The sequence below is a fragment of the Chenopodium album genome, chromosome 24, assembly GCF_948465745.1.
Source record: "Chenopodium album chromosome 24, dcCheAlbu1.1, whole genome shotgun sequence".
In the NCBI taxonomy this organism is placed as follows: Eukaryota; Viridiplantae; Streptophyta; class Magnoliopsida; order Caryophyllales; family Amaranthaceae; genus Chenopodium; species Chenopodium album.
Window position 1 is genome coordinate 32949498 of NC_137857.1, and position 24728 is coordinate 32974225.

A 24728-nucleotide genomic window follows, 5' to 3' on the forward strand; every position below is an offset into this window, starting at 1 on the left:
CCTCCATTATTGAATTTTGAAGGGGCTTCCATCGATTTTAATCGGTGGAAAGCCTCAATCCTTGTTTCTTTATTGTTTTTTTAGGTTTATAATAATGCTTCCTCCTTTTGGGAGGAACTTTTCTCCCTCGAAAGAAAGGGTTTCCGATCTCCTTCGAAAGACAAGGGTTTTTCGACCTCCTTTCGAAAGACAAGGGTTTTCGACCTCCTTCGAAAGACAAGGTTTATCTCCTCTTTTCGAGGGAGAAATTTCTTAGGTTTGAATCCATGGTAGCAGATCTAATGGATTGTCGTGAAATTATTTCGTTGGTGAAAAAGTTATCAAGTTATCGAATACGGACAGATGAATCAGAAGGAAAACATCCTCACGGCTACAAAGGATCGTTAGATTGTCTCTCCAACAAGGCTGTAATTTTCAGCGATATAAGCGGGAGATGCTCCGCAGTGCAAGATCTACTCGACGATCGTAGTTTTTATGAAGGAAAATTCTATTTGATTCAATATCTTGTGCATTTGTTAACGTCGAATCTCTATTGTAGATGTAGTATGACTTTTAATTAATGAAATATTTTTGCTATTCAAAAAAAAATATGTTCTTTGAGTTTGAAATATATGTTATTTACAATATACAATATGTTCTTTAATGTATTAAAAAAAAAAAAAAAAATCCGAGTAACCAGGAAAAAGAACATGTTCTTTAATGTATTATCATGTTCTTTTTGTAAAGACTTTATGTTCTTTGGCTAGAAGTGATCAAAGTTAGACCGACCCGCCCCGATTTTAGACAGGTTTTGGGCAGAATTTTTTCGCCCCCACATCGGGTTGGACCCGGCCCGTAAATTTGATGTTTTAAGCGGGTTTGGGAATACGTTTTTATGCATTTTAGTTGATTCTTTTACTCGACCCAAAAAACCCGCATGGCCGGACTATTTTGGGTGGGTTTGGGCACAAAAAATTTGGCCCAAAACTTGTCCCGACACGAGAAGTGATCTGATTTTTTAACTTTGGCCTGGCCCGCCCAATGATTACCTCTATCTTTGTCAAATGCAAGCATGTTCTTTTTTTGTCAAATATTATGTTCTTTTTCAAACACGTTCAACCACCCGAGTAACCATGAAAAATAACATGTTCTTTTTATATAGACTCTATGTTCTTTGTAATGTCATGTTCTTGTCAAACACAAACATGTTCTTTTGTCAAACACAGGTATGTTCTTTTTCAAACACTAGCATGTTCTTTTTTTTTACCCATGTTCTTTAAAATATGTCTAATGTTCTTTCCGGGTGCACCATGCGCATGGTGCACCCGGGTGCACTATACTATTTTCATTATTAGAGTACTTGAAATTGTGTACTTGCGACGGATTCAAAAGATTGGATATAGTTTCTACAACTTTGAGGCAATTGGTGCTTCATAATTGCAAGTTTGGGAGTGGTAAATGTGGTGACATGTTAAGTGTTTCGGCCCCTTTTCTTCAAGTATTGACTATTACTGGGTTTATGTACTATCAGAGGTGCTACTTGGAAGAGTCTATTTTAAATTCGAAAATTTTATAATAATGATTATACACTTCGCTTTAAAAGGTTAGAAAAGGATACTAGTGATGATGACAAAGAAGATGAGGGTGATAGTACTGATGACGAAGAATTATATGGCGATGAATGTGTTAAAAATGTGAAGAAACTTACTTTAGGGACTTGGGGTCTTCAGGTGAATGACTTTTTCAATTACTTTAGCCATTTCATTTTTCTTGATTTATTAATTTCAGTATTTGTTGCATAATGCATACTAATGAATTTACATTTCATATATGGATGAACAATAGGTTTTCTTTGCGGAAATCGAACAATTCAATTGTAAGAGTCTTAACTTTAAATATCAATATTAAGCAATGGGAACTTCCTGGACTACTAGCAAGCATGCTTCAAAATTGCCTCGAGTAGGAGAGCTTAACCATTAATATGACATCAACTTTAAAACTACTTAAGGTATGTACCTAAATTTCTATCAATTGATTACTCGTAGTTTGTAATGCTATCATCATATACTACGTACATGCACAATTTACAACATTGATTACATGTGGGAATTGTCTTTAATTTATTTTTAGGACAAATAAACTTACTTGAAAGCTAGAACAGGTCTAAATTTAATTCAAATAAAATTTAAGCTAATTAAATTTAGCTTGACAATAATGCAATTTTTATAAGGAAGTCTTTATTTGATTCAATATATATATATATATATATATATGTATGTATGTATGTATGTATGTATATGTATTTTTTAAATTTCATATTTTATTTAGGATTTTTTGACATTTGCTACCACTAAAAACACCTCTCTTCAGATTCGGTACCAGTTTTTTTAAAAAAAAAAATTAACTTTGCTACCAGCCAAAACCGAGTTTGTTAAAAATCACTACCACTTGTCTTACACCGTTAGTATTTCCGTTACCACCACACAACCACCGTCCAGCCACCACTCCTTTCCACCCCCCAGCTGCCAATCCGCCGCAACCACCAGTCCTTCCCCAGCCACCAAGCCACCGCCATAGTCGCCTAAGCCCCTGCTGCCCGCAACTCCGACCACCCAGCTTGTCGGCGCCGACGTCGCATTCCCAGCCCTCTTGAAACTCGAGCCAGCAGCCTCGATCTCAGCCCCTCTCTCCCCTCGTAAACCCCCTCGATCCCAGCCCCTCTCCCCTCGAAAACCCCCGTCGATCCCAGCCCCTCTCCCCGTCGAAACCCCCATCGATCCCAGCCCCTCTCCCCACGAAACCCGATCCAGGCCCTCCTCGTCCCCCGTTCCCTTTTCTGGCCGCGACGAAGAAATTACCTGCCACTGCACCCAAAACCACCCTAAGCCAAACCCTAAAACTCGTTTAGGGTGGTTTCGGGCTGGGGTTTAGGATGATTAGGGACCTTAGGGTTGTCAGTTTTGGGTGGGGAAGGGGAGGGGTTCGATTCCGACCCAAATCGCCGGCGCCGGCCGCAGCTTTAGGCGCTGGCCGCCGGCAGGGGGAGGGGGGAGGGTGGCTGACGGGGAGGGCTTGGGTTTTTTGGGTGGCTGATTTTTATTTTTGTAACTTTTTATTTTTTAATTATTTTTTTAAAATTTTTTAATTTATTTTTTTAACTTTTTTTTTAAAAAATAAACTTAACGAAAATCCTAACAGATTCCGTTAAGTGGTAGTGATTTTTAATAAACTCTGATTTAGGTGGTAGCAAAGTAAAAAAAAAATTTTAAAACTGGTACCGAATTTGAAGAGAGGTGTTTTTAGTGGTAGCAAATGTCAAAAAATAGTATGACTTATTATGATGATTTATGATATTATTAGCCAGATAGCATTTTCACTTGAAGAATGAAATATAACCTACTACACTTGTATATTATATTTTAAAAAATTGATTATATACGATAGAACTATATATATCATGTGAAGCAAGTGAATACATATGTTTCAGCAAAAAATGAGCTAATCGGGTTTTGAAGGGCTGCTTGATGTGGATCGGACCTCGGATTTGGGCCTTGAAAAGACCTGTAAAATGAACCCCGAGCCCCGGGGTGGACCCCGAGGCGCAACCTCCGACGCCTAAGTTAGATGCCAAACAATGTATATTTTGAGAGGAGTTTAGGGGAGAGAGTGGAGGAGTACGGTCATCTTAGATTAGACCTGGCAAATGGGTCATTCGGGTCGGGTATGGGTCGGGTCAAGTTCGGGTCAAAAGGTTATCGGGTCAAGTTCAGGTCGGTCGGGTCATTTCAGGTCGACTGATAATCGGGTCGGGTCGGGTATCGGGTCAACACTTCGGGTCAAGTTTGGGTCGGGACAAGTTTTGGTCGGATCAATTTTCGGGTCCAACTTTCAATATTTATACGAATTTTTGATAACTTACTGAGATAAAAGGCCGAAGAAATGGAATACTCGAAATACGTAAATTAGTCAATTTGATTGCAGTTTTTTTCTATTTCGGTTTGCTAAGGTCAAATCTTTAGCTTAAATAGATTCTGGTCATTTCAAGAATAAGATAATTTTGGTTCGGATCACTTTGGGTTTCGAGTCTATTTGAGTCAATTAATTCAAGTTAAAGGTCGGGTCAACTTCGGGTCGGGTTGTTTTGGGTATCGGGTCAACTTCGGGTCGGGTCGTTTTGGGTTGGGTCATTTCGGGTTTCGGATCAAGGTCGGGTCAATTCCACTTCGGGTCGGGTATGGCTCGGGTCGGGTTGATTCGGGTTTTGGGTCAATTTAATAATGTGGGTCGTTTAAGCCATATTAATGCATCTGACTTATTTGGGTCTTTTAGACGTTTTATATCCTTTGGGCTTATATGGGTAGAATAACCTAGACTAAAATGGTAATCGTTTTAGTACCCAAACAACATATATAGAACCTCATCATGGTTTATTTACATTATTGTAGGTGATGTGCAAAGGCGTCGATTATGATTATGATTATGATTATGATGAAAAGAAGAACTATTGGGAGTTAAATCCCAATTATAGAAGCTGCAATTGTTTATTAAGACACCTTAAGATGGTGAAAATTTTTGGTTTAGTTAGTAACAAAGGTAGCAAACTAGTGATTGAATTTTTACAGTTTATCTTAAAATATGCAAAGGTGTTGGAAACACTATCCATTCACGTTGATTCGGAGCTCAACGACGAGAATGTTTTTATTCAACTATCTTTGTCTTACATGTTGACAAGCTTCCCCAAGTCTTCACATGGTGCTGTGATTCAAGTCATCTCTGGTGACAGTATTTTAAAGAGTACTTAGATTTAGAAACTGCTATTTGGCTCACTTAAAGAATAGTGGATTTTTTGTTTTAGGGATTTTTTTTATTTTTTATTTTTTTTCTAATGTCATAGACTGTGTTATTGCAAATATATACTCTTATTTTTTTTGCTTAACCACATTTCAACTCTCACGTTTTTTTAGTTCAGCATTGGCATTATTTTTGTTCAATATTATAGGTCGGATACTTGGTAGTAGAAGGGAGAGTAAGAAATTACCTAAGTTGGTAAGTTGGTATGATTCGAAGTCTAAACCATTAGGATCTAAGGTAAGCTCCCTAATAAGTGATCTAACACCTAATTGATACATTGTAATTGCATACAATATTGCTTAGAACAACTTGACGTATCATCAATCAAATATTATTAAAACAGACACCAGTACACCACGAATGACATGTGTCAATTTCTGGTGCAAAATTTTCTATTAATAATTTATTTCCTTTTTTTTATCATACACCTTTCTTTCTTAAAAAAAAATAATATAAACACATTTTTCAAACTTTCTATTAATAAAAAAAAATCTTTTTCAAACTTTTAACACATTTTTCATCTTTCTAGCTCATTATTAAGGCTACCTCCTAACTACCTCGAAACCCTTCTTATCACATCCTGTCCCTGCAATTCTCCTAACAGGGAGGAAAATAAGCCAATATGATGTTGCTAACACAAAACTAAGCGTTAATGGCACAGAAACTACCGGGTGGATCGATGACCACCCTAGGGTTCGTACCCAAAACCTCTTGACTAACATCTCAAGAGCCATAAAAATTCCTTGTAGAACAAAGAACTTGGTCACCTCCCAAGTCGGTTTCATCCCACAAGTCATGTGGTAGAACATTATCTCGTGCATTATCCCGGATACAACTAGGGTGACAAGCAATGCTACTACTTCTCCTGGACCAACCCCGATGAAAACTTCTAGTATGTTACGAGCTGGATTGTATATTGTGTGCCTTAGAATATCGGAAGAAACTAGATTCCATCTCCTGCCCCAGAAATTTTGAAGTGATGTAGCTCTATTGGGCTGCTTCAATATAGGTATTGGCTCTAAATGTGGCAACATTTGGTGGATGACAATGATAAGTGCTTGGAGGAACATCACTACATCACGTAAAGAAAGAGCAAAAATTGATATTGACATTGCTAGTGCTAGTATTTGCAATACATTTTCCGATAACAGACTACTGTTGTCAGAAAATAAGGTTGTGTACATCTGATCCTTTTCGGTACCTTTTTTAACAAAACACGTACTGATGGCTTCATTCCTAACTTTAAAAGGGAAAACGGCAACAACCACAAACTTAACATAACTATCACAAAGGATAAGATCACCCTTACCAAACGAGAAGAGTACGAGTTTGAAAGAGGAGATCCAAGTTAAGAAGAAAGACGCGAGCCCTCTAAGGGAAATAGATGAAGGGAAGTACCAAGGGGAAATAAAAAGAATGTAGAATACACCAACAAGTGAAATTAGCCTTGGTACGCCCTTTGGCAACTTTGTGACAAAGAAATAGCAATAACCATATGACATCAATAATAGTAAAAGTAAAGAGATTGGTGATGATGAATCTGAGTAAGAGTGATTAGCTCTTTTATCAACATCACTTAACATAATTACCAACACTAATTTCAGGACTAATTGACTAATATTATTAGAAATTACTTAAGTTTGTAGTGAGGAGAATTATGATCCTGACTTTTTATGCTTTAAGAAGGGAAACTTATATAATGTCTAAATAACACTGATGGTACATCCACGTTTAAGAATTAATTGCATGACATTGACTTTACGTTTGCTAACATACTCTATTATTTAAAATTATGATAAGCATAAAAGTCAAAATGATGCATAAATAAAGATAGAACTTTTGTATGGAGCACGGTGAACCACAGCACCACTGTACCTCTAAATGAAGTTGCTGGCTTATAGCCCAATACTGGCTAGAGTTTGATGAGGATTTGACGAGTGTGAGGACTTTATTGAAAGCTTAATTAAATGGTTTTATTTTTGGATGAATCTAACTTATCTAAGACATGTGTATCAATAAATGAGAAAATGACTCTTTCTCCATCGGCCAACAATAATACTAGGAGTAGTTACTTTGACATTATTTGTTGTAGCCTTAATTTGACGTGGTGCTACAAATACTACCAATGATAATGGTTCAGTGCAACTTTGTAATACCGGATCCTTAATTCATAGATATAAACGGGTTTTATTAACAAGAAAAATATATGAATTATCAAACTTATGATTAAATTGAAATCATAACACTGATCAACATATTTTCTCTCTTTATTAATTATCGGCCAATTGATCAGATTGGTAAATAAAAAGACCCTTAGCGACAATTTGGTAAAAAAACTTACTCCGGCGACAATTTGGTAAAAATAACTAACCTTAAGCGACAATTTGGTAAATAAAATAATCTCAGGCGACAGTTAACCCAAAAAATACAAAAATTTCCGATAAAATACTAGCAAATGCTTAATTTAGTTCGTTTTTCTTGTTATTTTACCAACCCTTTTTACGGAAATAACAATTTGAAGAAAGAATAAAACGTTAAGTATCAATTTTCACTTAAGTTTCATACCCCTTATTAATGATTTTTTTTTAAAGGGCTTGGAAATAAAAAGGGATGACATGTAAATTCAAAATTTTAATGAGAAAAATAAATTTAAGAACACAAAAACAAATTAAATTAGGAATTTTTAAAGAGCTTGTCGGGAAAAAAAATAGGGTTTTTGGTCTAAATGTCGCCGTAGTTTATTATTTTTACCAAATTGTCACATAATGTTAGCTATTTTTACCAAACTGTCACCGGAGTAAGTTTTTTTACCAAATTGTCGCTAGAGGTCTTTTTTATTTACCAATATGATCAATTGGCCATTAATTATCACATTATATATTTTTGTATAATTGAAATAATACGTGCTCATAACCATCCCTAATTTGAATTTTGGACTTGAATCATGATTATCAGTTTTGAAAAAAACACAAGTGTTGTAAAACTTATAAATTTGAGTGTATAAGTTTAGTTTGATCTTAAAATATCAATTGACAAAGGTGTAAACAAAATAAGTATCAATACAAGTATGAGGTTTCATGCATTCATACATTTAACGAATTTCAAATAAAAATAACTCTGCAATGATGACAAAAAAAAAAAGATTGAGCATCCATAAAATAATAAATCACTTATAATTTAAAATGGCAAAAGCTAACAAGCACCTTGAAGGCACTAGATAAGATATTTAAAAGTAAAAATATTAATTTGAAATGAATATTATTACAATGATCGACTCATAATTTTGGCATGCCTTCTTGTATTAATACAATTTTTTAAAAAATAAATAAATAAATAAATAAAAGAAAATAAAATTAATGGGTATCTAACACCCTGAATCCCTGATAGCGTTCCTTAGCGACGTTTTTTGAAGAAGAAGAAAGGAAAAAAGAAAAAAAAAACTCGTAAAGAACAAGGTTTTAATCTTAAAGAGAGTAAAGACGTCCCTTTAGAAAGCATTTACTTCATGCAACAAATTGGACAGTACACTCGACCACAGCCACAAGCTCTGTCGCTGCAAACTGATAATGGATCACACAAACCAATATTGGAGGTTGAGAGTTGGTATTAAATCTTGCAATCAATGAATTCAAACATAAGTTTCATCTTAAGTCTAAACTCTAAACTGTTTGATGCAAAGTATGTATTAAAGCTAAAAAAGTGTTTGGTCACATTTAAAAATTACGTAGTAACACAAAACAACCTATAACAAATGTTGTGGACGACAGGATCAATGTTGATCTAGATGTGCACAAATTTGTCTTTAATCTTAATCAATTAAGAGTTTTGGACCATAATGAATGAGAAATCTAACAGTTTGCCTACATTTTCACACCATTAAACCTTTTAAGAGATTGTTTTGTTGAACATAATAAAGTAAAATTTCCTAAAACATTTGGAGGCGGTTTTTGAGTTCGTAAAAGTAGTACTTGTTCTTTTCTAAATTTCAATTTCTCATATGCAACATAATTTTACTTAGTTTACTACTAATTAAAATTTGCTTCTATAGTTTAGTCGAAGACAACAAGCCATTAAACTTTCAATCTCCAAACCTACTAGTGAATAGACGGGACTTATGGACAATTAATTACATGCATTCACTAATATAATGATCAGAGAATGAGGAATAGCCGAGCTTCTCTCCCGGATCCAAAAGATCCTAGGACCCCCCACCCCCCCCCCCCCCCCCCCTTATGGCTATCTAACCACCCAAAAAAAATTAATATAATGATCAGAGTTTAATACCATATACTTAGTTTGATAATCTAGGCGAACATCAAATTTTACATGTAATTTATGATCTGCAAACCCCATTACTGTGAAATAGCTGCCATATCTGCATAGAAATAAGCAACCCCTCTATCTATGTTACAGATGGTAGTCAAGCAATGCATAAATGCCCACTACAGATGCAGCATCCATGCTCTATAATAAGCTCTTTCAATTCCTAGAGTGAAAGAAACAAAGTTTGCTGAAGCAATACAGCAATCTTTTAGAGAGGTTAGTTAGAGTCTTCCATTATTCGCTACTAAGAGAAGGAATACATGGAGGGCAAGGCAAAGCTAAGACTCGAATCTTTCCTGTTAGTTGTGTTTCTGATTTTATGGTTAGCAATACTACCAGCATCAGCATGTCCGGATGACAGCTCTGATTGCAAAGTCTGTATTCTGAGAAGGATGAAATACGATTGCCCGTCTTGTACAACAGCACTACGCTGTATGGGAAAATGCCTGTGGGCAGGGATGTCGAAGACTAAGTGTATGAAGAGGTGTGATTGCAACGATAAGTACCCGAAGCTATCTGACTGCAAGAAGTGTATGTCAAAGTGCAGGTGCAGCTGTGCTATGTAGATCAATCAAATGGACAGTTTGTACTTTGCCTCGTAATCATCTTTTTAGTTCTGTTTCGAGCTGATTTCTCATCATCTTAATGTTGTGTGTCATGTTTATTTGTTTTTAATTGAGATGAATTACTTACTTTTCTATTTTGGCTTCCATGAATCTTGATTGAAACTCCCAAATGTTGAGTGAATTCTTGACAGCAGTTTTTTGTACTGGTTTAACACCTTGATTTTCTTGTTGAACCTGCAAAGACAGAATTAATATAGGTCATATAAAATAATGCTAATTTGATGATGGAGTTTTATCTAAATTTTACTGATTAGTATAATGATGTAATCAGATGAAACTCTATCAAATTCCATGTCCAGACCCATATGAGATCTTGTGATCAGAATCAGATGCTTTCTGAATTTGCACGAGTTATGTGTCGAATTATTCAACAATATTCTTGAGGAGCATTGAACAGTCCGAAAAAATCAAACCACAGAAATGCAGAAATAGACTGCAGCTTGAGAACAACGTAAAGTAAATACATGTAAATAAGCAAATACAAACTGCCATTTAAAACAAAGTATGGTGATTACTTTCACATCGCAAACATTGCTTCACATAAACCATGTTCAAGCTCAAATTCATCACTGCTTTTCTGAGTAAAGGCAGCGCAAATCATCAGTAACACCAGTGCTCTTAAATCACTTTAGATTGAAACATTTACCATCAATCAATTACAAAATTTTCTCCTCTTTCCCAAGACATAAACATATGTGAACAATATAAGCTCTCACAGAAACCAAGCCTCCAACATATACAGGTATGCTTGGAACCACACTATACTATATACAATTCAAAGAGATAAACAGAAGAAGGGAACAAAAAAAAATACATGCCTATGATTCACATTGATGCACACATGTTCTTCTGCCTTCTCTATGATTTTCTCCTTGACGATTAGGCAGCCAATATTTTAATTGAATTCATCAAAACTGGCATCTTCAAACTAAAAGCTTCTAAGACCAGCCATTCATTCTGCATATTTAGTTTCAGGCTTCATATTACTAAGACTAGGTTACTGGTGATAGACACTGTTACGTATCCAACCTGTCCAAGTGTCAGCATCAGTATTGTATGAAAAAGTTCCATATTTTTAGTCGGAGTGAAATCTCAGGTGTACATACCCAAGTCAGCATGTTTAGGATTCTACAAGGGTACATGAGGAGTTGAAGTTCCTATTCATGCCAGTCCACTACGGCACAAGACTGGAGCAAGGATCTTCTCCATTGAGTTTTCCAGCAGATTTCCTTTTCCACATGATACTCTTTAGCCTGCACGATTGTTCTACAATCAGCTTATAGGTAGAAGGGTGCTTCCATGCTACGACAGAAAATCTGTCTCCAAATTCCTCCATTCCTTCAACCAACAACTGCCATATCAAGGACCCAGCTCCTGCTTCACCCTTCTTGGCAGACTCAAAAATTTTATCATAGACGGTTCTCATCAGCTTATCACCGTAATGAACATTTTCACCTTTCACATGTAATGGGTAGCCAACTTCAGTAAACAGAACAGGTTTCTTCAGGATATTCTCACTATCACTTATATGAGAATCCAACCAATGTGAAAGGAAATCCAGTTTTGCAGTAACATTTGCGTGTGGCATCCTACATTTTAACAAATAGAGTAAGGAATGAGATTTAAAAAATTTAAAGACTCAAGCAGTCAATTTTATCAAAGATCCGATTCACTAACCAGCTATCAGGGTATGCATGAACTGAAGCAAAGTCGATACCATCAATAGCTGAATTCTGTATGAAATCAGTTCCAAGGGAGGCGGCCCATTCTCCAGGATTTATTTTTGTTTTTTCAACAGGTTTGGGTCCATAGAAACCTTCAAGACCAATGGTAACAAGATGCTTTTGGTCCAAACTCTTTGTATATGCAACCATCTCAGTAATCCAAGCCTATCAAAACCATGATGCATAAGTAATTGATGAAAAATCAAATAACTTGAATGAGATAAATCTTTAGGGCCAATCATTTCAATGAAAAAGGAAGGTCAAAAGGCCAGAAATACCAAGAAAAAGTAATACAGAATCAGGGGTGGCTCAGTTTGGCAAGTCACTGCTTCACTTAGACATGAGATCAAAGATCAGGTTACAATTCTCACCAAATGTAGCCATAGCTTGCCACACTATGCCACCCCTACAGAGAAATCCTGATCTGTCTTAGATTACCACCCATCCTTATCCACCCCCCAACACACACACACACAAGATAGGAAGCTTACCTGAAGAATGGAAGAACAGGAGTCATAATCACATCGCGGCTCATTTATAAGTTCCCATGCAAATATGGCTGGTTCCTCAGAATATCTAACTCCACTTAAGGAGTTCTTTCTCGTTACAATGGCCTATAGCATTCAGAAACCAAGACAAGAGATAAATAGGTTGTGATACCTATAGCTGAAGTGATGATGAGTCACTGAGAAACATGATTCTGCTTAAGATATATGTTAAAGCAATAATCCATGTGCGTAAAGTGTAAACACCTGTTTCTTAATCCCCTCACAGCAATATTTTTTAGCACATCGGCAACAAGGTTGGTGACGGTACATTTTCAAGCCTACTTTACTTCTACCACTATTACAGACTTGCACTTATGCTGGTTAGTGGTTATGATATCACCACACCAAAGCACATATAGCAAGTTCTTTAAAATTGTTCATGCCAGCTATTAAAAGACAGAAGTCAGAAGGGCTCTTCTCCTACAAGAATATAGTCAAGTACCTTGATGTAAGCTTTATAATAGTCTTTAATTGTTGAATCTGCAAAGAAGGAATCAGCTGACGACGAGATATTTACTACTCCAGCTTCTTGTGCCCATTTCACATATTGTGCTTTACCACCAAATGCATTCAGATTGTTTACTAGACTAAGAATCAATCTGACACCATTCTTTCTTGCTTCCACAATCACATAATCCAATCCCTGTTGCATTAAAAACCCAATACCATAGCATTTTAATCAGACAAATATGAGTTAGGCAAAAAATCCACATATTTTTTCTCTAAAGTGCAATTGTATCATTCTAAAGTTGTTCAATCAATCTACTGATTTATTCAGGTCAGTGACATTGAACCCTAGTATACACGTTTAGTAGCATTCCCATTACTTCTGATGCAGCACATAGCATGATAGCATGAGCCTAACTGCTAAAGAATAAGCTCATCAATCATGAAAACACCAAAACATTATAGGTGTAAAAGCTATAATAAGAACTCATACAATTTGATTTGGAAACATTAACTATGGATAGAACTTCCTCTTACAGGTCTAAAAGCTAATGTAAGAAACTTTTTGACCATTTCTAAGTAACAAACCAAATAACCTAAAAGTCTCTAAACCTACAAATGAATACCTTATTTCTCTACAAAATTCACCAACCTTTAAACTACCATACTACTAGTACTAAAACTACATTACTCGGGATGGCATCTAGCTTAGTTGATTAAGTCTCGAAAGAAGTTATCACAGCGTGGAATCAAATTTCGTCTATATCATCCCTTTAAACTATATATACACAAAAACAAACGCTACATTACTACAAATAGCTCAATTTAGATAAAACAGGACAATCCGCAAAAGTAGAAGAGAGAAACCAAAGAAGATACCTTGAGCACTCTTTCATTGAAAACCCCAGGAGAAATCTGCAAGGAATTCGGGCCGGGCCCATCACTGAAAGCCCAAGTACGGCAAACATTCAACCCCATTTGAGCACCTTTCTTAAGCATTCTAGAAACCTTTGATCTTGATGGGTCCCACACACTAGCCTCCATCAACCAATAAGAATTCCACCCATTAACAAACACCCTTTGATCAATTTGATCATGGCTGTTGATTATGATGAAATTGGTGGAATTTACCCCGACAAAACCCATGTTTTTTTGCCAAAAAACAGTGGGAAATTCGAAAGTGAGTTGATTGCTGAAATTGAGGAAGAGAAGTGTAGCAATTGTAGCTATTCCTAGAATTGGGTAAGCGTATTTTTCTCTGAATTCAGAGTTGTTCTTCATTTTGTTTTTGGAAAAGAATGGAATTTGGGAAAGTGAAAGAGAGGTTTTGTGTGCAGTGAAATGTGGAAGTGTGGTTAACAAACACTTATTTTGTCGGTAGGCAACCGTCAGAGTTGGTGCAACGAATAATTTTTCATGTTTACTACTTCCTCCTTTTTTTTTTAAGTTGTATTTCGACCTAAGGGTTTATTCTCATTCACTGAACTCGGCTGAACTGAACTAGTTAGAGCTACACTAAACTGAACTAAACTGAAATGAATATTTTATAAGAGAAGGAGATTATGAGCTGAACTGAACTGAACTTATTAGAATTGAACTGAACTAAACTGAAAATAATCGTATGAGAACGGATCCTAAATCGAGACTTTTCACAAGTAAGATTGTATAAATATAACCATTCTTTTTGCTAGGATCCAACCTAATGGTATTAAGATCTTGACAAATTTTCTTTTATAAAGGTAAAAATAGGGTTAAAGAGGGGCATTGGAAAAACAAAGGGAAAATCCAAAAAAAGAAAGCATGATATGAACCGAGAATGATGCAAAGTAATTGTGGGAAGGAAGGGTTGTTTCTGTTGGTGATGAAGGATATCTTTTACATGCTTGTATTTTTTTTAATTCACAAAATACATTAAGTGATATTCTTTATGTGGAAGGAAAATGGAGACTTAGGGCCTATTCACATTTACCGAACTGGACTGAATTGAACTGAACTAAGTTGAACTGAATTTTTTATGAGAGAAGGAAATTAAGAACTGAACTGAATATGTTATGAGAGAAGGAAATTAAGAGCTGAACTGAACTGAATTGATTGGAGCTAAACTGAATTGAACTGAACTAATTGGAACTAAACTGAAATTAAGCTGAAGTGAACAGGCCCTTATACAATCATGGATAGATATGTTATGCTTCCAAACTAACTTTTAAGACATCATGGGACACCCCTAAACATTCACTTCAATTTTGAAAAGAAAAAAAAAACCCCCCGAAATTGCTCCAAATCATGGAATATACCCTTAGTTTTGGTCCATTTTCAACTCTTTTAGTCCCAAAAAGGAAGAGCACAAGGTGCTTTACATGGACCCCACGAGACCTTGGGAGATCATTTGGTGGCTTTAATCATCTAGTTTGCCTTTATATCATCATATTAGCCAACTAAGGGCCTGCTTTCATTTACTGAAGTGAGCTGAACTAAACTGAATATTTTATGAGAGGAGGAAATTAAGAACTGAACTTAAGCTGAAAAGAACAGGCCCTAAATAATGTGACTTACCTACCTTAAAATAGGGCCACTACAAGCCCTTATGTCATTGATTCATTTGATTGTGGTTGTTTTTTTTTTTTTTTTTTTTTGAAAGCATGATTGTGGTTGTATATGGTTCTTAACAACATTAATGACCCAGGAATGCATCCTCTAATATTACTTGACTATTTTATACCCCTAAAATATTCGAAAATTGTTTGATTTTGTTTATATATGCCTTCAAATTCATTTTGTACTATGCAAGATTAGACATCGAGTTGCTTTCCTAGGTCCCTTGGAAACCTACTTAGTGCCCAAACCAATCTCATATTCTCATTCATGCCTTAATTCATCCTTCACTATCATGTCTTAAGATGTCTTGTTTTGGTTTTGTGTAAAACTTAAGAAAAAAAAGAATTAGTTAAAATGGACTGAAATTAAAATCACACCACAATGTTGCTGCCCAGGATCGAACTGGGGACCTTCAGTGTGTAAGACTGACGTGATAACCACTACACCACAGCAACCTTGACTGCTAAAATTCTGTGTGTTAACATATTACACCTGTTTTATATTTAAAAGGAGATAACTTGCCTCATTTCTGGCATCTGTAAACAATTTTTTGACTTGAACTTCAAAATTATACAAGTCCTACTTTTTACATAGATTTAGACACAAATATCCATCTTATACAGCAACTATTGTTGTTACAATTGTAGTATATAAGTTCATTACAAAGTTTGGTTGATTAAAATTCAAAAATAAAACAACAATTCATGTAAAAACATCCTTAACTATACCATTTAGTATACTAGCCCATTCATCTTAGCTTCTCAAAAACTGTAAGCAAGATTCATACAAAATTAGTATATTGCTGTCAAATGCTAGCTGCTCTATACTTTAAGCGATCCACACTAAATTTTTGTTATCGCGATTTCATGCTACTAGCAATATGATCAAATTACTTCTCCCAATCAAGGAGATGCATATTGAATTGTTGTCGTCTCCAATTTTGCAGGCAGATGAGATACATTGCGAGTAAGTGGATAAGATAAGGGAATCACGGAACACATAATGGTGTTGTATTTTTCAATAATCGCGCAAAAACCTTTCTAAACATCGGAACCCCAAGTTATGAGCACAATACCTTTCCAACTCCTCCCCGCCTCTTTCTCTAATAACCCTCTCCTCAATTCCACCAAACCCCTCATCCCAATCCCTCCACAAATCCCAACCGTCCATTGCTCTGTGATCACCACAAATCCCATCCATCACCTCTTGTAACCCCACAATCCGACGGCTGAGATTCTTCCTCTGCTCCCTTACACTCTGGTTAAACCCAGGAACAGAATCTAACTTCAACAGCTGAACCATCAAAGCTTCATTAATCCTCAGCTTCTCCTTTTCATTGCTCCTAACTGCATCCACAGTTTCCTGCAGTTGGATCACCCTCTCCAGCCTATCAACCTCGGCTTCGACGGCTTTGATCTTCTTCAGCAGGGTTCGGACCACGTAGGAACGGTAGGCTGCCTGTATCTTAGAAGCAGCAGCTGAGTGATCATGGAAATGGACGGTGATGGGGATGGGAGGCGAGGCGGATGGCTTGATCGGGATTTCAGTGGATTTGGGGAGGGTAGAGTTGTCATTTCGGAAGGTGTAGGTGACAGTTGATGTTGAAGATGGTGAGAAACGAGCTTTTCTGTTGGAATTCATGGCTACCGACTGTGAGCTGAGAAAAGTTGAGAGAGAATGATGATAACAGAAAAAGTGGGCTGAAAATGATGTAGAAGACTATAGAAAACTAGATAAAAAGGAAGAAGCTGAATTATGGAAGACGTAACAATCAAGCTTTTTGACCTTATATATTATTGATGATAATTTATACATGTGCCTGGTCATAATGAAGTAATGTTTGGTCCTACAAACATGTATCACTATAACCATCACCCATATGGCCATATGCGTAACAACGGTGTACTCGAGATTTGATTATGGTCGTATATTACGTAGATGGTTATGGACTTACGGTATGGGATGCATAGAATTTGGTACCTGGAGGAGTGATTTAATCGCAGCCTTGGCAGGCGCATTCCATCTATCAGGGTCTTTAGGGAGGGTAACTAGCCTTCTAACCCACCTGCTACTAAAATGAAGCATAGATAAGATGAAAAAGGCCTAGAGATCCACACACACCTCACTACAACTGTAGGGATTTGAGAAAATACTAGACAACCAAAGAGGCCAATTCAAATAGGATTTGAGGCACGCAGAATGAACAATTGATATTACAAATACACAGATGCGTCAGCCTGCTGATTACTTGTAGAAAGAATGTTGATCAGTTTAAACGCAGTGCTGGAATTCTGAACAAAAAGGACATTTATTTTCGGCAATATAGTCACTAGTACAAAATTCAACAGGATTGCTTAGAGAGATGGCAAAATCTTCCCAGAGCATGTTCCAAATCCGACGTTGTAACCATTTCCCTGCATAGAAACCTCCAAGATTAACATTTTTCCAGGAACATTTAAGGTTATTATGCTATGAGTGCATGCTGACTCACTAACACGAACTTTTAGGTTCATCTGGACTACTAGGTAGACCTTTGTGACTTGAGATCCTACATATAAAGTTATAAACCCAAAATAGGATAGGCAGGTCGATATGGATACTGTCAACTGTGTTACAGACAAGATATTAGGTGCTTCAAAGTCCAAACCAAGTTGAAAATATTCTTCTTTTCTAAATTTATTGGTCCTAATATGAGTTTATCTAAGCTTACCTAAACTTAATTGAACTTATTTTCAGTATTAAAGTGAACTCAGTGTCCCTGATCTTGACTGACACTATTTTAATACGGAGAAAAGAAAGAATATCAATACTAGCAAAGTAGCAAGCAACTAAACATTTCCAAGATACAGAGTTTTTGCTAGGGGAGCATAATACCAGAGTTTTTGCTAAGGGAACATATATACCAGATTACCGGAGTTATTGCTGTGTTGTTCCAAGATATCTCAAATAAATTTACACATACTTTCAGAATTAGTACATCTGCAGTAAACTGCCTGTGACCAAGCACTCGACTAATCATGATTCAGGATTTATTCTAAATCATGAAATCATCCAATACTTCAGCCTATGTTTTGCAAGTTCATGAATTTTGGGCACTTTGTTTTTAGAGTTGCTTTCAAACAGCAACTTCAAATTTAATGATCATGTGCATGCGTGCATTTTTCAGAGCAAATGTACAATGAGTCAATGTCTCAATGATGCATTCATGCAATGACCTCCATAAAAGCACAATTCCAATTTTATTTAACGTATTTGAAAATTTCCAAGGTATGGGAATTATGAAGGTAACAAACCTTGCAAACACCAGTAATAATGACCTCATCTCCATCTTCTAGGAAAGTCCTAGATGTTCCATTCAAAGAGAGTGGCTTTTGTCCATTCCATGTTTTCTCCAACAAACATCCAACAGAATCAGGTTCCTGTCAGCAAATCAAACAGGATCAAAATCTCCCAACAATTTAGCACAACTACCAACAATAGATTCAATTTCTGGAAAGCTGTATAAGAACCATAACAAAACACTTACAGGACCACTGATTGTACCAGTCCCAAGGAGATCACCAGGCCTTAAATTGCAACCATTAATTGTATGATGAGCAAGCTGCTGCGTCACCGTCCAGTACCTAAACCCCAAAAGAGAAAATAAGTTGCACAAACAAGATGGTTAAATCATCAAAAGACAATTAGTATTGGATAACATCATATGTACTAGTAAGAACAATAAAAATGAGGCTACACTCTTACAGTTAGTACAGTAGCAGGAAAAATAGGAAAACAACAGTAGATATCCCCCTAGCATCCACAGAAAAACTTAGTAACAGATAAATGGCATAATTTGCAATTTTAAGTCACTTTATCCCTCTGTATCTGTAATTATCAGCTTCCCAAATAGTATCGCATTTGAAATAATGGTGTCACCTTTAAAAGCTTTCTATAACTACAATCATAACAAATATATACAACTTACCAAATGGAAGCCACAAACAGAAGAAAGGACAAAGAATGGATGTGACATACTTACAAATGGTTAAAATTGCTCTTTGCTACTACACAAGGCTCCTGTCCAGCAGGTTTGAGTTGAACCTAACAACCAAAAATATCAATCATTTAAAAATAAAAATGAAAAGCTAGAACTCAATACCTAATATTTAGCAGGCCAGCCAACATAAGGATGTTGGATACTGCAAAACTACATAGGAATCAGGAATGGATCAATGTCAGAATTGAAAATTATATCAGAGCTACATAATACCTCCAATTGTATATCATAGTTTTTCGATGTCTTCTCAGCCAAATATGGCAATAGGGGAGGGTCCTACAGTTACACAGTAGTACAAAATCAGTGTACTAATCATCAACATGCGTATTTGGTAAAAGTTCAATTTGAAGACAAGAAAGCTCAAAAGTTGAAATGACAATTTTCAAATTCGTATATAAATCTTTCTCAGGTCTCTTCAGACTCTTCACTCCTTGATACAAATCGAAATCACGTAAAGGCCAGATAACTAATTCATCAAGTACCTGTTCTGGGACACCACAAGCAAAAGGTTCAAGAGCATCTAGGGTCACAATCCATGGAGAAATAGTTGTACCTAAACAAAGAAATATGTTTCATTACTTCATAAACTCCAAATATGTAAAGTCAAATTAACTAATAAAATAAAATAATAAAAAAAAAAAAAAAAAACATACCAAAACTCTTCCCCAGGAAAGGTCCAAGTGGCACATATTCCCAACCTTGAATATCTCTAGCTGTGGAAAACATTTTCTAGTAAATTTGAAGAATATTCTTATATGACTAAACAATGTTTTTTGCCATATAGAGAAAATCCAGATGAAAAAATAAAGTCAAGCAATAGATCTACCACTCCAGTCATTCATCAGAACAAGCCCGAAGATGTGATCAGAAGCATTATTAACGTCAATAGACTTCCCCAATTCGTTTCCTGGACCAACTACTGCAGCCTGCAGTATCATAAGAACCCACATAGGCCGACTATTGATTAGCAAGATATCACAAAACATGACCACTTCCACAACCAAAAGAGAAGTATCTTAGTAAAACTTATTCCACAGTTTATGGTATCTTAACTCTGAAAATATTATGCTTGTGTAAAGTAAAAGTAGAGAAGAGAGCTACAGCTTATACCATTTCTAGCTCAAAATCCAACTTCCGTGAGGGCCCAAAGTAAGGAGATGGCGAGTTAGGAGCTGGAGGTCCCTGTCCTCTGATAAGAAAAACAGAATGATGCATTTGATAAATTAATAGGTCAGAAATTGTATGACATATCATCTAGATACCTGCAGAGGTGTGTAAGGGAGGAAGAGCTCAATCAATAAATGCTGCTAGCTTTTGATGGGATGTTGCATACCAACATGATATAAATGAACCAAATCAACCAACAATATGTAAGTATCACATTTCTTTTCATTTTTATGGGGGGAAAGTATAACTGTATAAGTATCAAATTTCATGGGCATACAAATTATATTTAATAATCCTTGCAGCAGTGAAATCTATTGCTTCTGCGATTGAAAAAAAAATGAGAAGTAAAATGATCAGAAATACAATTAGAAATCAGACCTTGGTCTCACTATATCAGTTCCGGAGATGACAACAGAAGATGCACGCCCATGATAAGCAATAGGAATATAGTACCTACCCAATTTTCAATCATATCATTGAGCAACATAGCCAGCTTAACAACAGAATTTCTTAAGGAATATCACACGTCATACCAATTCAAATTAATGGCATTTTCTGGGCCGCGGAATATGAGCCCACAATTCTTTGCATGATGCTTGGATGAGAAGAAGTCAGTGTAGTCTCCAATGGTCATAGGTACAAGCATCTCCACCTTGCTCTAAACAAGGAGGTTATAAATATTTAGAACTGCTATACAGGTACAGAAAATAGTCTACCTTAAAATTGCCAGGTCACAGGAGCAATTTACCATAGGAATAAGTGCTTTCTGCCTCAAACTTGCATTGTCACGCAATGTTGGCTCACTTTCTAAAGGCAAAAAATAAAAGAAAAAAAAAACAATAGGTCAAATATTTCCCAGCCTAATCTTGCAGGTTGAAATCTTGGAACTCCAACAAGTCTTATGTCCCTTTTATTGAGAAAATTGGATTTAATATGGATCAAGCAAGTAGGTAGATGAAACAAGGAGATCCCGCATACCTGATAGTAGCTTCTGAATGGTTGCACGTGCTTCCTTCCACGCAGGTCGTCCCATTGCCATAAATTTATTGAGTGTAGGCTATTTTCATAACAAAGTAGCTATTATAAGCAGTTTGCACTAGTATAGAAGAAATAGCTAAAACAAAAAGGAAACAAAAATGATTGACGGCATTGGAAGAAAGAACATGATGTGGCATTTGCATGTCATATTTGACATGATTTCCAATTTTTCACATGACATTGAGATGTAGAGCGCAAATTATCAACAGAGTTTCCTAGTAGTTCAAATTTATCATCATTCAAAAACAAATAACTATAAGGAAAATTTCACATTTGCTACCAGGGAAAGGACCCTAATTCACATTTGCTACCCCTTTAATTTTTTATTTTATGTTACTACCACCTAAATCAGAGTTTTTTAAAAATCACTACCACTTAACGGATCCGTTACGATTTCCGTTAAGTTTATTAAAAAAATAAAAAAAAAATTAAAAATTAAAAAATAATTGAAATAAAAAAAAAAACCACCCTCCCCCTCCCCTGCCACCCCCTTCACTCCCCCATTGCCGGCGTCCGGCGCCCAGAACTTCAGCCGGCGCGTACCCCCCCCCCCCCTTTCCCCCACCCCTACGCAGCCAACGGCGAACCCCCCTCCCCTTTTCCCGTTCTCGCTGCCCGACCAACCACCCCAAACCGAAACCAAAATTACCCCCGGAATCAGCCCCCAACCCCGTTCCCTCCACCGAATCGACCCCCCTCCCCTTCCTCGTCCCCCGTTCCTTTTTCTAGCCGCGTCAATCGCAATTCCCTGCCACCAAAACCACCCTAAACGAAACCCTAAAACTTGTTTAGGGTGGTTTCGGGCAGGGTGTTTAGGGTTAGGGGTTGTTAGTTTTGGGTGGGGAGGGGAAGGGTTTCAATTCCGACCAATATCGCCGGCGGCGGCTGCAGCTTGGGCGCTGGCCGCCGGTAGGGGGAGGGGGGAGGGTGGTTGACGGGGAGGGCTAGGGTTTTTTGGGTGGGTGGTTTTTAATTTTTTTTATTTTAATTTTTTTTTTTTATTTTTTTTAATTTATTTTATTTTTTTTTAATAAATTTAACGGAAATCTTAACAGATTCCGTTAAGTGGTAGTGATTTTAATAATTAGTGTGTTTGTGTGGTAGTAACATAAAATAAAAAAATTAAAGGGGTAGCAAATGTGAATTAGGGTCCTTTCCCTGGTAACAAATGTGAAATTTTCCTAACTATAAATTCATGCATCTCAAAGAAAAACCGTTTTCAAGCAGCTCGAGTTCTGCACATCACATGACCCAATATTTCCATTAATAAGAAGTTGTTAATCAGCATCTCTTTTCAAGATCCCACCAAAAAAAGAACATACAAATCAAATTCCACTAATAAAGGGAAAAGAATCATACTTCTAAGTTTTTAACTCATTGTTGAAGCCGTCCATTACACTGATAATAGAATTTTCCATATTAAAATTTAAACAAATCATCTATTGGTCAGAATTCACCATTAGAGACAATTATGTACTAAAATTTCAACACAAAACATTGCACTTAGATAAATAAATTGCTTAATAAACTCGAGTATATCATCCTTAACCCAACGCTTCGGGCCTAGGCCACATCCGACACAACTGTCCACTTTATACGACCAAGGAGGTTCCAACTCAAAACCATATGGCAATGAGGGGAGTAGCCTCTTAGCCTTAGAAAGTGTACACAACATTTTTATTTCTTCAATGTGGGATACACATCCCATTACAAACTCAAATTTATAAACTCAACCAATGTGAGATAACACACCACTCACATGTGGCTTTACTCATGGGCTCAACACTGTACACCAAATGTATCATACAGTATACATTAGGTTCCGTCGCTCCAAATAACATAAAGTCAACTTCGCGAAGGGATGACTCTAGAATTGAAGTGACCAAGTATGCTAGTATGTAAAAATTACAATACACCTGTTGTATCTAAGACCTACCGTTTTGATCATAAAGTCACAGCACTCACAATATTAATCTCATAACACTTCATCACCCCAAATCACATAGAGCCAACTTCGCAAAAAGACGACTACATTTACATTATCTGAAGTGACTGAATACGTTACCGTGCATACAAATTACTATACACCTGTCGTATACAAGACCTACAATTTCGACAATCTATATCATAAAATGACAGCACAATTTCCACAAATTCACGGTTCATAAATAAAATCTAGCACAATTATAAACAAATTAAACCATACAACATACAAAATCCAACAACGACATCAAATACGCATGACTAAATTATGACCAAAATCATAATCATTGAACAATTGAAAATTAAAGGAAGACCTGATTGAAGCAGTCGGAACCATTGAGAATTGGACCGGAGAATAAACCGGCGGAAGAAATTTGAGAGAGGTCAAGCACAAAGCCGCCGATGGCAACACCGGGTCGAGGAGGTGAAGCGGGTTCGGGCTTGAAAACACCATAAGGAAGGTTCTGGATAGGGAAGTCGGATTCCGGTGAGACGTCGATGAAGGATTTCGTCGCCATTTTTGCCGGCGAAGTAGAGAGAGAAAGAGAGAGTGAGGTTGGTGGAGGAAAGATAGTGAGGAAAGTGTCGTATGAAAAATGGTACCTAACTCGGAATTAATGTTGTAAGCAGGAGAATGACTTGTGGAGTTGTAGGAGTATAACACGCCAAGGATATTTAACAGCCGGAAATGTTGACGAGTAGATTTTCTGATTTTGTTGGTAGTTGGGATTTTTTTTTTTTTTTTTCCGTAAGATTACGTATGCTCTATTGAGTTTGAAAAGAATGAAAAAGCAAGTAGGGTAGCTTGTAAATGTAAGGTAAAAAATTTACCCAAAAAGAAAACGTGTCAACTAAAAAAAAACTTATTAAAAAGGAATACGTGTCAACTAAAAAGAAACGGAGGTAGTATGTTATACTTCCCTCCGCCCCTTTTGTTTCCATTTGCACTATTAATATGCTTCCTCCGTTTTCTTTTACTTGCAACATTTCCCTAAAAGGAAATGTCACAATACTTGCAACACACTATAAAAAGAAAGTTACTTTAGGGAAAAACTTATTACATCCCTTATTTAAAGCACATAGCCCACTAAATTACACTTCTAACAACCACTCATCTTATTTTAAAGTTTATTATATTATGTAAACCCCACCTTTCTTAATTACCGCGCGTCCACGCTAAAGGGTGTGTTGCATCTAAAAGAAAACGGAGGAAGTATAAGATATAACATAGTCATGTTGGAATTTATTTTTATTTTCTTTTTTTTGAAAATCATGTTTGAATTTATTTGATTTATCTCGATGAATAGATTATTAATAATCAATTGTTATGTTTTTTACTAATAAGCAATAACTAATATATCAAATTGTTACATTGACAAACGTGCACAGTCAAAATGAGAACTAGAGA

At 36.3% G+C, this 24728-nt stretch overlaps 3 protein-coding genes, 1 non-coding gene and 1 pseudogene across 5 annotated transcripts; all 5 read right to left on the minus strand.

Annotated features, from left to right (window-relative positions):
- Positions 1 to 5372: 5372 nt before the first annotated feature.
- Positions 5373 to 6413, minus strand: LOC145610882 (putative long-chain-alcohol O-fatty-acyltransferase 5). The gene has a single exon (XM_081666146.1). The coding sequence runs from the start codon at positions 6411 to 6413 to the stop codon at positions 5373 to 5375; it is 1041 nt and encodes a 346-aa protein (XP_081522272.1).
- A 3908-nt stretch (positions 6414 to 10321) lies between these two features.
- LOC145611839 (mannan endo-1,4-beta-mannosidase 6-like) lies at positions 10322 to 13842 on the minus strand. Of its 2 annotated transcripts, XR_014106472.1 has the most exons (6): positions 13378 to 13842; positions 12494 to 12694; positions 11995 to 12117; positions 11457 to 11668; positions 10886 to 11368; positions 10322 to 10808 (listed from the first exon to the last, which is right to left on the minus strand). XR_014106472.1 is itself a non-coding variant. In XM_081667218.1 (5 exons), the coding sequence occupies exons 1-5, from the start codon at positions 13777 to 13779 to the stop codon at positions 10954 to 10956; spliced, it is 1353 nt and encodes a 450-aa protein (XP_081523344.1). In that variant the 5' UTR covers positions 13780 to 13842; the 3' UTR covers positions 10322 to 10953. The 2 variants fall into 2 exon arrangements, 1 of the variants encoding a protein (XP_081523344.1); XM_081667218.1 differs by having other exon boundaries at positions 10322 to 11368.
- Positions 13843 to 15475: 1633 nt separating this feature from the next.
- TRNAV-UAC (transfer RNA valine (anticodon UAC)) lies at positions 15476 to 15548 on the minus strand. Its single transcript has one exon. It is a non-coding gene; the product is annotated as a tRNA-Val (tRNA).
- Positions 15549 to 15688: 140 nt separating this feature from the next.
- On the minus strand, positions 15689 to 16817 carry LOC145612279 (BAG family molecular chaperone regulator 5, mitochondrial pseudogene; annotated as a pseudogene).
- A 460-nt stretch (positions 16818 to 17277) lies between these two features.
- On the minus strand, positions 17278 to 23914 carry LOC145611615 (fumarylacetoacetase-like). Its single transcript, XM_081666955.1, has 14 exons — positions 23635 to 23914; positions 21278 to 21356; positions 21048 to 21106; positions 20833 to 20957; positions 20678 to 20752; positions 20243 to 20321; positions 19959 to 20058; positions 19786 to 19845; positions 19615 to 19685; positions 19346 to 19408; positions 19115 to 19176; positions 18620 to 18716; positions 18387 to 18512; positions 17278 to 17507 (listed from the first exon to the last, which is right to left on the minus strand). Exons 1-14 carry the CDS (start codon positions 23836 to 23838, stop codon positions 17448 to 17450), a joined length of 1260 nt encoding a protein of 419 aa, XP_081523081.1. The 5' UTR covers positions 23839 to 23914; the 3' UTR covers positions 17278 to 17447.
- Positions 23915 to 24728: the final 814 nt, after the last annotated feature.

What these genes read in the sequence shown, in the direction of transcription:
- LOC145611839 (XM_081667218.1), bottom strand. Translation starts at nt 13,779, where the DNA reads ATGAAGAACAACTCTGAATTCAGAGAAAAATACGCTTACCCAATTCTA. An exon ending in CCTGTTCTTCCATTCTTCAG is followed by an intron (nt 11,669 to 11,994) that starts GTAAGCTTCCTA and finishes TGGTTTTGATAG; the next exon opens with GCTTGGATTACTGAGATGGT. An exon ending in CATGCATACCCTGATAGCTG is followed by an intron (nt 11,369 to 11,456) that starts GTTAGTGAATCG and finishes GTTAAAATGTAG; the next exon opens with GATGCCACACGCAAATGTTA.
- LOC145611615 (XM_081666955.1), bottom strand. Translation starts at nt 23,838, where the DNA reads ATGGCGACGAAATCCTTCATCGACGTCTCACCGGAATCCGACTTCCCT. An exon ending in GTTCCGACTGCTTCAATCAG is followed by an intron (nt 21,357 to 23,634) that starts GTCTTCCTTTAA and finishes TTATGAAAATAG; the next exon opens with CCTACACTCAATAAATTTAT. An exon ending in AGAAAGCACTTATTCCTATG is followed by an intron (nt 20,958 to 21,047) that starts GTAAATTGCTCC and finishes CTCCTTGTTTAG; the next exon opens with AGCAAGGTGGAGATGCTTGT.
- LOC145610882 (XM_081666146.1), bottom strand. Translation starts at nt 6,413, where the DNA reads ATGTTAAGTGATGTTGATAAAAGAGCTAATCACTCTTACTCAGATTCA.